This window comes from Pezoporus flaviventris, unplaced genomic scaffold (genome assembly GCF_033815535.1).
Source record: "Pezoporus flaviventris isolate CSIRO_AGI_PZ_B2104156 unplaced genomic scaffold, CSIRO_AGI_Pfla_v1 ptg000031l, whole genome shotgun sequence".
Taxonomy (NCBI): domain Eukaryota; kingdom Metazoa; phylum Chordata; class Aves; order Psittaciformes; family Psittacidae; genus Pezoporus; species Pezoporus flaviventris.
Window position 1 is genome coordinate 12,971,858 of NW_026892579.1, and position 12,106 is coordinate 12,983,963.

A 12,106-nucleotide genomic window follows, 5' to 3' on the forward strand; every position below is an offset into this window, starting at 1 on the left:
GGAATGTAGCCTTAGGTTGATCGTGTCTTGTTTGCAGCAGTGTTCTTGTTTACCTTTGGATCCCACAAATACAAATGAATGAAAAACCATGTAAATATGTATATTGCTGAATCAACTTATATTGTGGACACTCAGTTGCTAGATTTGACTGAAACTAGGGAGAAAGGACTGTGCCGAAGTGACAGTTCTGCTTTTTGTGAGAGCTAGCCATTAGACTGGATCAGTTATAGTGTCAAATCGTGGCCTCAAGAGTTTATAACAGCAGATCCTGACCTCAAAGGCTTGCACAGGTTTCTGCCTTCTGAGTGAAGTAAAAATACAGAAAAAAAAATCAATTTACAAGAAGTATCATGCTTCGTTTAGCTAACAGTTGCCTGAATGAAGCATTTCACAATTTTCTTAAACTTTCAGTAGATTTTGCCATAGTAAGGACAGAAGCCAGCTCCCGGTATTATCTGAACAGATTTAATTTTGAAAAGGACTGTGCTATTTGCAGGCTTCAGAAGGTAGCTAACTGAATCTGAGGAGAACCCATATATTTTGTCTCTTTGTAGTTAAGGAGGGCTTTGAAAAGGAATTAACTTTATGCATTTTCATGTATATGCTGTTTATATTCTCCAAAAATCATGCCTCATTCAGAGACCAGTCCTGACTCTTCTAAATCCCATTGTGTAGATACTTGAAAAATTGTAAATGTTTTCTTTTGAAGTTGCTGTATATAAATGGTGTGTTGTGAGTAGCTTTTTAGTGCAAACAACAAAAAAAAAAGTTAATATCTTTATAATACTGGATTATAAAGAATGTTAAACCTTCTCAATCCGTGGGAATGCTGAATGAGTATTTAGGGCACTACAGTTTTCTGCCTCATTTTGAAAAGCAAAGTTTTGGTAGTTTATTTACTAATAATACAGTCTTTTCCTACTTCCCTTTTTTAGTCCTTACTGTGCTGGTGTTTCTGTTTTTAGGGTTGTAGTAAGAACTCTGAAGGCCAGCATTCTCTGAAACACTTCCAAACAGCACGCACAGAACCTCATTGCATTGTTATCAACCTCAGCACATGGATCATATGGTAAGAACGAGTACACAGATGTTCGTATATGCTTATATATAAGGACTAAAAAGCATAACTTGAAGCAGAGTCTTCTCATGATAAAGAATGATTCTGACAGGTAAAATGAATATAAAGGAAAGGCATGCTTTCTGGAGAGAAAATTAGTGTCCTTAGGACTTTCAGAGGGGGCACAAATCAATACTAAGATAGAAGTTTGTGTCCATTATGTTCTGTAGTGAGTTGGCTAGTTATAGCAGTCTGTCCTTCCTGCTTGTTTCTATATGCTTATTTGCAAGACTATAAACTCAGATTATTTAAATCTGTAAGTATCACACTGAATTGGGACTGATCTGTAGAAGAGCCTATAGGAGATGAGAGGATTCAGTTTGACTCCTCTTTTTAGTATGAAAAATTGAAACCTGGAGCTTAAGTAATTTGTGTGAAGTTTTTTGTGAGGTTTGTTAGAGGTGGGAGGTGTATCCAGTTATCCTAAATTTCTGTTTGTTTCTTCTCTTGTTTAGGTGTTACGAATGTGATGAAGAGCTGTCAACACATTGCAACAAAAAGGTTTTGGCTCAGATAGTTGACTTTCTTCAAAAACATGGTTCCAGGGCTGAACCAAGTAAGTTTACATGAATAGTTTTATGTGGAGAGATCTGTAAGTTGCTGCCTCTAAAAATCAGCATTTCAGATTTTTAGTCATGTTAAACGTACAACTGAAAAATTGGGTATGGTGTGAGTATAATGCAATTGTTAATTGCACAATTACTTGCTCAAGTAATGCCTGTCAAAACATGCCATTTTTTTTCCCTGGAATGTGGTTATGTTTAAAAAATACTTTGGGCACTGTTTTTCCAAGTTTTGTCTTTAATGAGGAAAGTTTATTGTAAAGAAGTTATCTTAAATAAGATGCCATATAAATTAATGCACAAAAACTATATAGAAGCATAAAATAATTGTATTTTCCTAGTGTGGGTGTGTCACATCTTAAAATTTTTCTTATTTAAATTTGTTTTCCACAGTTAATTAAATTTGTTTAAGTGGATTTTCTTGTACTTTGTTGATGGATGTAATGCTTTGTGTTCACTTATGTTACTGGGTTTTAATTGCTAGAACAAGCAATTGCCAAGGGAGATAAATTTGTCAAGTGAAAGGGTAGTCAGGCATTGGAAGAGGATTCCCAGGGAAGTGGTGAAATCACTGTCCCTGGAAGTGTTCAAAAACCATGTAGATGCCCTTAGTGACATGGTTTAGTGGTAGACTTGGCAGTGCTGGGCTAATGCTTGGATCTGATGATCTGAATGGTTCCTTCCAATCTAGTTGAGTCTATGATTCTGTGACACTCTCCCCATGGCAGAGTATGGCTGTGCTGAGCAGTCTGGGTCCCGTTCTTGAGAGCTCTAGGAACATTGGCCCAAATATGATTTGTTGGGTTTTAAGTGGCAAGGAAAAGAGGAAAAAGCTGTTTACCTGGCTTGGTCTGTTGCTCTGGGCCAGGCTTCTCGCTGGAAGAGGCTGGGAGACAGCTGTGTATTGATAAATACGGTATGTGTGGGTTGGGAATTCCCAGCCAGAGTTGTCATTCTGGTTTCACTTTGATAAATGTAACAGCAATGCATTTTCTGTTTTATGTCGAATACTTGGGCTGACACAGTTGGTACTTCCTCTAAATAAATGTAACTTAAGTAAGTTTTTTTTCCTTTTCCTTAAATTACACTGCCTTTAAGGATTTTTTAAAAATTAAATCAGAAATTGAAATGTAATTCATGTTATTGTACAAAACACAAAGAACACAAAGTATAACAGTGAAAATTAACTTTTCTATTAATAATTTATCATTTGGCTTTTTTTTAGTGTAGCATTTTATTTCATGTTACAATAATATTTGTAGTGTAACTGCCGTCCTTTAAATTCTTAGTTGACTTAGATTTTTAAATTTATTTTGTACATTCAGCCATTCAAAAAATAAACTAATTTTAAATAAATGTAAAATAACTTGTGAGTAATGTAAGACTGACAGTGAATAGTTCATATTTCTCACTTAAAAATCAGTCTTGTGCTTTATTCCATTGCTTTTCCATTTCTTCCGAAGAAAGCAGCCCAAGTGAAGATACTTAATTTTCATATAAGAATGTGACACTGTAGCAACAATTCATCTTCTGTCTGGATTTCTTTCTGTTGTAACAGCTGGTTGGCATGCGTCATTAAATTTCAAATAGCACGCTGTAGAAATTTCTGCAGAAATGCAGGATGAACATGGATCTGAGTAACGGGTGAGGACTGCTAGGTTTTTTTTGGTTCTCAAAAGTGCAGGAGTCATTGAAAGATAAAATAATCAGCTTAAACATGTAAGGGAGGGTTATATAGATTTCCTAATTAATGCATCTTGGAAAATAAAAGCAAAATGCTTGTCATTTGGTACTAATGTGGTGGAATAGTGTGGCAGCAGGATCCCTGCTTTTCACTCGGCCTCTCATAAAGATTCAACTTCACTTCAGCTGTAAAAATGTGCAAATTACATTACTACTACATGACTGACTTTTGTAATTACATTAAGCGATTGAGATAAATCCCAGTGCTGGGTTCCCAAAAGAATGCTTGCAGCTGTGTGATTTTCGCATCTGATCCTATGGTTTGTTGTACCCAGCAATGCCTGCTTTTTTTTTTTGTTTTCCTTTTTCTTGGTTTTGTTTTAGAGGAGTCTGTTTGGTTAAGAGGTCATGTTGGGCACAAGATGGAAGAATAAAGCAAGATTGCTTTCTAGGGTGTACCACCCAGAAATCTGTTTTGTGGAAAAGGTTAGCAGGCCATGATGATTTTCACAGAAAGGCAGGTGCAGTATTGTCCGTGTGGCACACTTGTGAGCTTCACATGGACATAATGCACATGTAGTACACAGAAACCATGCTGAGACATTGCGGTCTGCGTGCCTGCTCTTTTGCTGGAGAAAATAAATTGGTTTTCAGTCTTAAAGGTGAATATTACGCAGATTTTCCTTTACAAAGGCCAAATTAGACATCAGTGGAGACGTGAGATTGCACACTGTTTTTTTTATAGAGCAGTTAATTAAATTGGTTTGTGTGGCAATAGCATAAGAAGGAAGAATATTTATCTCAAATTTTGTAGTTAAATTTATTGTTGGGAAGGTCAAGCAGAGGAATGAGATTTTCCCCATAAGTTCAGCTGCTCAGATTTGCCAGTAGGTGAAAGTCAGAAACTTGATCTCTGTTTTAATGAATATAACTGATGTATAACAAAGATTAAAAAATATATAATTTTACAGTACAAGTAATTGGTGTTAACTTGTAAGGAAAGACAAAAAGTATGGTGAATAACTTTTCAGATTTCTATTCATCTGTGGATATTAGCATTTGACAAAGAATCACACTGAAAAAAATGGTAGTTTGGAGCTTGAAGTCATGTCAGTCTGTTCTAGCTACTTAAAATTACCTAGCAAAGTAAAGCAGAGTATTTTGATTCTCCAAATATGAAATATGCTTCAGCAAAAAGGCATTTCTGTTGCTGGTCCTAAGCTTTCTTTCAAGTTTACTTCCATGTTAGGGGATGCTGTTAATGATGCACATTGCAAAGAAATGAAAATCTAATAATTGGCAAAAAAAATTTTTAAACGTTCCGTCATTTTTCTCCACAGAGTCTTCCCTTTCCTGTGTACATACTTATTTGTGAGGTGCAGCACAAGTCATGTGAGTGCAGGGATAAAAATGGTACTTGAGTAGCTTGCTTGTTCAAACTCTGCAGGTGTATTTTCCAGTTTACAACATTCCAGCAGAATCAGGGAAATAGAATTGCCATTTGGAATCTTTAATTTGGCAGGATTGTAACATTGCAAGGAAGATTGGGCTTTTCAAATGTAAAGCTAGTGACCATTTCAGAAGAGAACCATGCTGTTTTGCTAACAGATCCTGTTATTGTATAGTGTTGAAAAAAAAATCAAAATTTTTTAAATGAAAAGGGCGTTCCAGACAATTTAGTAGCATTTCATAATATAGCATGATGAGAACTTGGTAAAAGAAAGGCAATTTATTAACCTTGCTTTTACTGTGAAGACCTTCAGCTGATTTCTCCTGAATACAATACAGTTGTATTCAGGAGAAAAGGCTTGACCTTGGAATAAAAGTGTATATTCCTGGAACTCTCATTTTTAATTAAAATTAAAAGTTGCATTGAAAAGATGAGCAAAACTGCACACTCCCCTGGCTGAAAGAAACACTGGATATCATTTGTCTTTTTGCTTGCATACCATCTGCACTCCCAAGCACAGCTCAGTTTCAGCAAGAGTGGTACAGAAGCCCATGTGCCTTCAAACATTTGAAATACTGGCAAAACAAATTGATATGGAACCTGTGATAAGTTTTCTGAATGTCTTTTGCAAGTGGATGTGTGAGCACCGTGTGCTTTTGTGCACCTGGTACGGTGACTTGCTTTGCTTCATGGACTGAATCATTGTCTATGTTAACGTTGGGCTTAGGAATCTCAGTCACATATCCATGAGGCTGGTGCTGTGCAGCTGTGGGACAAAATGATGTTCCCTGCATTCAGAAAGCTTGCTAGATAAGATGGCAGGTGAGCAGGAAAAAAAAGCTGAAGAAGAGTGGCAAGAAAAGGCAAGAGCTGTAGCAGAGGAGCAGTCTCTGCTGTCCTCTTTCCTGTGGGTCTGGCAGGAAGTGGGTTTGCTAGCATGGGGGAGAGCAGGGTGATGTCAGGAAGTTTTGCCAAGCATGAAGGCTGTGCCTATGCACAAATGTGGCTTTGTGAGAGCCAGAGTGAGTGCTGGAGGTAGGCATCAATGGCCAGATTATATGGGGCTTTGGGCAGTCTGGTCTAGTGGAAGGTATCCCTGCCCATGGTAGGGGGTTTGGAACTAGGTGATCTTTAAGGCCCCTTCCAACCCAAATCATTCTAGGACTCTGTAATTCTATGGTGGGACTGTAGGCAGTCACTAACCTGGTGCCTAGGAAGAGGTGGTCAGTAGGGTGTGATAAGTAGAATGGAGAGCTGGGCAATGAGTCTTGGCAGAGTGCTCCAGCAGGGCATCTCAGTAGCTGAGTACCTTTTGTCAAGGGAAAAGGAGGTTTTGATGATATAGGCACAACTTGGGTGAGAATTTTCCCAATGTGACTGGATTAGAAAGGCCACCTCTACAATAAAACTGCAGAACTAGTCTGACGGAGAGGTGCAGTCTGAATGTGTGAGCCCCAAAACAGTCACAGTTACATGTGCTGTCCCCACTGCAGAGATGGACAGAGGGGTTGAAGGTCACCATGTCAACTCTAAAAGATCTAATAGCTACAGACAGAAATCAGTCTACGAATTTAATTACTCTGTGCCTTTCACCCACCTTGCTGTCATTAATGTTAACAAAGTCTTTTATAACAGGTATCGCACACGGATGGTTTGGACTACTTCATTTCTCCTGTTTGGCTAGGAGCTGAAGGCCCTTGTGGGCAGCAGCAGACGACAACCATTTTGATGGAATCTTTCTGCTGGTCTCCTTGTTGTGTCTATACTGGCTTAAAAGTGATTTTTCATATCCAAAAGCATGCCTGTTAAAACATTACAGGGTAGTGAGATTGAGTCGGCAAGAGTCCATGAAACAGTTCAGCGCAAATTCACTTTAAAAAATTACATCTTAGCCTTTTGATTAATAGCATGCTTGTAGCCTTGGGTTAATCTTGCAGAAGGACCCTCCAGCCCCAATCTGTAGAAGTATTTAGCTATCATAGTCATTACCAGCATCTTCTGTTAAGACTGACCAACTCTTCACATGTCAACTAAACATTCAGCTTCAGGCCTGTCTGTCATGTATCACTGAGCTGGGGACACTGAGCAGAGTTAAATTAAAAACTGCTGTCCTTCCTCTGTCTCTGTCCTTAAAAATATCTGCATGGAATAAGGGAAGCAGCAGTTAATGTTTGTGTAGTAGCAAAGCAACATTTTTCTGGCAAGACTGTTTCACAGATAAAAAGACCCCAGTAAAATGTCACATGGATCGTGTTTGTAAAATCCTTAAAAAATCAAGGGACAGTAATTAAAACTTTCTGCAGGAAAGGAGGTTTATAGACTTCAGTAACAACATCTTAATTTACTGTTAGATTTCTTAATTTACTACTAGTTCTCCTATCCCTATACTAATTATCCAGCTTTGTGCCAGTCGGATGTCTGGTTCTCATTTATTGTCCTTTATAATTGCATATTCATCCAGCTCTTATCACAAAGCTGGATGCCTCAGCTTTGTTTTCCCTCCCTTAAATAATTTATATGTAAGGTTCAGCAAATGGAACCTTGCTACTTGTGTGAAGCTGCCATTTAACCATGAAGTGAAATGCTTTTATCGAGTTTGCCCTGCAGATATGGTCCGCTGTGGCAGTGCTGTCCATATTTGGTGGCTGTGCAAGGAGAGCCAGGTGGTGCTGCAAAGCATAGCACAGTGAAGCGTGGACAGATCTAGGTTTGACATTTGTCATCCTGTACTGCTAAAGGGAAGAGAAAAATCTGCTTTTCCATATGCTTATGGTTTAATTTTTGCCTGCAGTTTTGTCCAGATGGCCTTGTGAACATTGTTTACTTTAAGATGCTGTCCCAGATGTTTTTGAATGCCGATGGATAAATGCAGCAACTGTGGTATACTAATACACAAATTATTTACACAATTTTGGCTTTTTTTTTTTTTTTCTTCCCTTTTTAACCATCTCTTCTCCCCAGCCCTGCTCTGTATGGCACTCTTCCATGGGGAAGAAGTCTTGTCTTACATTGTGGAATTTCTGGGAGTGAGCAGTGCCTTCTTGTTGCAGACACTTTGAGCTCCCATTCTCCTGCTATGATTCTTTTGGAGCCCTCTGTGGGTGGACAAGTCTCAGACATTGTAGCGTGCCCCTTGTGAATGTGTCAGTTAAAAGGTGTTACTGCACGTAGCCCATAAAGCAGTGACTCTTTGCCGGTGTGAGCAGCTCCCAAGATGTTTGTCACTCATCGTGCTGAAAAACATTCTATCTCTTCTTTCATGGCGAGCTTGGTCTCTTAGTTTGCCATTGTACTGTCTTAATTTTACATATGAGTGGAAAGGAGTGTATTTTAAAGCTGTGTAAGTGGTATTACCGAGAACATTTCAAAATGTTCCTAACCAGCAAAGCACCTTTAACTACGTTTTGACAAACTCGGGTACAATTTGAAAAAATAATTATGCCTTTGTGGCACTGTAGGGTGCAGACAGACTGCATCAGAAGCTTGTTGCCAAATGACAAGATAATGACTTCTTCTTTATTTAATTATATTTTTTCGTCTTGTAAGCATGAAGCTACCTAGGAGTGTACATAAAAGAACCTTTTGGCATGAGCATTTCATTAACGTAAATAGGTCTGTTAGTTATTTCTCAAGAATACTGTAATGAGACTTCAATGTGAAACTCATTAAAACAAATATATGAATTCATATGTCAAGACAGAGATTGCAGCATCACAGTTCTTGGCATTTATTAAGTCCATAACTCGTTTACATTGACATGCATTGTTAATCAATATTTAAGACACTGCATATGTCAGTAATGTTCACATTTAGTTTTGCAACCATGAAGATATGAAAGTTGCTAGTAGAATTTGAGGCTAAATATTGTTATCTCAAGTCTTCCCATTACCTCTAGGCTACAAGTTAATGACTGTCCAACTTTGCTGCCCCTCATCTATTTAAATAATAAGGGAAATAGGGAAATGGGGATGTTATACTAGTAGCATATTCCACTACAGACGTATGAAATTTTTGTTGTTTGAAATTAAAACACTAGCACTGTATGTATTTTGGGTTGTGTTAGCAGTTTGTGAGGCTGTGACAAAAGGAGGTGGGTCGAGGAGCAAATGTAGCTTTTGGGGAAACTGATAACTCCAGTTTGGCTGTTCACTAAGTTGTATGAGGGAATTCAAACAGCGTGCGATAATTGATAAAGGCTTGCAGCATTCAGGTGGCAGCTTTTGGTTACCTCTCTTCAAAGGTGTTTAATGTTTCCAGTGTGTCTAATGAATGTACATCTTAACTGCCTATTGTTAATAAATTAATAGAGGCCATTTTGCTTTATTGCTTGGCTAATTGAAGAAGTTACAGTTTCACTATGTGAAGGTTTTTGTTGGATATATGTAGTTGTTGGAGGGATGTTTTTTCCCCCAGAATTTTAACTGCTGATGGTGGTTTTTTTTTTTATTTTTTCAGATTTCATAAAGCAGTTTAGAGTACCGAGATATGTTTCTGCATATGTTAAAAAGGATAAACATAATCCATGGAAGAGCCGATGTGATTAAACTATGCAATTAGTGTTAAAATTATTAAAAGTAATTATAATAGTACAATGATAGTAATATTAACATATAGTTTAATTATAGGTTCATCAAAAATCATACGACTCCGTGAAGAGAACAGTGAAACTAGTGAAATACTGAAAGGAAAAGGTTCTGGAAATGGTTCATCAGTTCCAGTTAAAGGAATAAATAATTTGGGAAATACATGCTTTTTTAATGCTGTCATGCAGGTAAGATGGAAAGATCATACGGCTTTCTCTTAATAAATTTCAGAAATACTTAATATGTATAAACTGTGGGCTTCAGAAAAGGTTCTGACTGTTACCAGTATTCGTTCTGCTTTCTGAAGGTCCTTTTCAAATTCTTTTTATTCCTTGCTGTTCAGGATACATTTCCTATTATAACAAAAAAGGATTCCTGGATCAGTATCATTTTTTGCAGTAATGAGGCAAATGAAAATGTCAAAGTGTTTTACACACTGCGTATGTGTGTGGGTTGTACTCTAGCATATGGTTTTATTTGTAGTTCAGCATTAGTCGTCATGAGTAATGCACAGTATTTACCGTACTGGTGGGTGTGAAAAGTGGTACTTTATGCATAATGTAAATGTCTGCACAGAGCGTTGTGATGATTTTAAGCCCCTACAAGGGATGCAGTTATAAAAGTACTTTTATTGATTATGGTTGTTTTTTTTTCTGACCAGAATAAGAGGAATGAGCTATACTAATACATTTTTAGTGTACAACTACCTCAACATCCTCAAAAAAAAGCAGCAGTCTTAGTGGGTTTTATATTAGACCATCCTATTGCTTGTCAGATACATCCGTATGCCTGCAGGCAGGAGTGAAATAATCATAGATGAGAGAGAACTGTTACAAAAGTGTTCTGAACTGGCACGCTTTACCTTGTGTTTATGGTGGTGATTACAAAACTCAGCAAACAAACAGTACATGTGTATTGAGTAGAATTACTGCAAATTTTTCTCTGTCCATACTTATGGCACTGTAGAAACTTCAGTGATCTGCAATCAAAGTTAACCAAAAGTAAAGAAACAAAGCTGAGATATGTTGGTTTCTCTCTTAAATTTGGAGAGATAATGCTTTTCAGTGTTCCCAAACCTCTGTGCTTCTTGGCGCATGATGGAGGGGATCTAGAGAAATAAATGATTTCTGGTACTAATGTCCTCACTATAAATAAAATAAAATCAAATCAAAAGTATAATAAAATACCTTGTTCATCAAAAATAATAAAGTTATTACTAGGAAACTATTTTGGAATTACAGAAAAAGAAGTAGATACAATTTTAGAAACAGTCTGAGATCAATGATCTCAGGTCATATAAGGGTGATACCTGCTTTTTATAGTAGTCTGATTTAAACCTCAGTTGTACATGTATTTTATGAAATATATATGGTTTTGTCTATCCCCGAAGCTAGAATTTCTATCTAACACAAATGTATAGTTGAAAGATTAGCTTGTGTTTCTTGGGTTTGGTTTTTTGTCTTTAAGAACTTGGCACAGACTCACGTACTAAATGAACTGATGTATGAGATGAAGGAGAAAGGAACAAAGTTAAAAATCTGTCATACTTCAGACTCCCAATTGGTGAGTATGCAGTGAGAAACACAAATCTGGGGAGACGTGGGAAGAAGCTGAAGGGTGGGAAATCACACTCTTCTTATTTCTTTTGCTTTTTAATTGTTTTAGCTGGCTTACGGTATCTGTGAATTCGCTACTTTTACAATACTAATTATTCAGCTGTGGAGAAGGAATCATCATTTCCTTTCACATTTTGTGACACTGAAGTAGCAAATAATGCCTGACCTTAAGAAAGAGTGATTGGTTCATTTTGTTTCCAATTTCATTTCTTCAGTGTGAATGTATGATAGAGGAATTAGTATATATGGCTCTAGAAAGTGTTCATGAAATATTTTATTCCAGTCTGTCCAGCCCTTCATTGGTAAGGCTTTTAAGATGTATTGTAGCCTTCACAGGCCAGAGGGTTAAACTGGGAGAAGTAAAATTTTGGTGAGGACCAAATTTCTTGTCCTCAAGTTCCATTCAAATGGGGAAGAGACTCCTGTGGTTATTATCAAAGAATATATACTGCTGTTCCAGGCTGTATCTAAAGAAAATTGCTAAAGCAAGCAATTTACAGAGGATTTTTTTTTTTTAATTTTTCCTTTTTTTTTCCTTTTTTTTTCTCTTTCCCCTGAGCTTTCTGGTGGCAGCGAGGGTTGAGGGGTAGGATTCTGTTTCAGCTACCTCTGAGATGATGAAGATTTCTGTATGTTGCTGTCAGTAATGTTCATAGCTTCTCCAGGCAAGGACAGTGTGGAATTCACTGTGTTGTTGCCTGTATTTCCTCCAGTATTTCCTCTGAGCAGCCGCATGTTTCACTAAGTTATCCTGAGCCACAACAGAGGTCTGGAGCTTGTTTGTGCCTAGAGACTTAGAAAGCCAGTGGTACGTTGGCTTATTTGCTTGATGCAAAACTTGCACAGCCGTAAGGCTGAAAGATTTATTTTTTTTTTTGTTTAATGAGAGTGTTTACAACGTAAATGAGATCTTTGGAGAAAAGATTGTGTTTTCTGGTCTTTGTATGTCAACACACAATTAGAGTGCGTCAGCAGTCTAACTAATGCTAATGGAGAAATCTCAGCTTCCTGCTTGATAGAGGGCATTTTTCTACCTTTAGATAGTTCATGTAATGGGAATACCTTATGTGTTTCCTTAGTGCTTATGTTTTGTG

The 12,106-nt window shown here is 37.4% G+C and overlaps 1 protein-coding gene across 3 annotated transcripts in view; it reads left to right on the top strand.

Moving 5' to 3' along the window:
- USP45 (ubiquitin specific peptidase 45) overlaps window positions 1–12,106 on the top strand; it is a 50,448-nt gene that overhangs the window by 11,619 nt on the left and 26,723 nt on the right. For all 3 annotated transcript variants that reach the window (XM_061460234.1, XM_061460237.1, XM_061460235.1), the window contains exons 4-7: window positions 966–1,069; window positions 1,573–1,673; window positions 9,439–9,584; window positions 10,864–10,959. In XM_061460234.1, coding sequence (XP_061316218.1) covers window positions 966–1,069; window positions 1,573–1,673; window positions 9,439–9,584; window positions 10,864–10,959 — 447 coding nt within the window. The remainder of the gene's footprint in view (window positions 1–965; window positions 1,070–1,572; window positions 1,674–9,438; window positions 9,585–10,863; window positions 10,960–12,106) is intronic.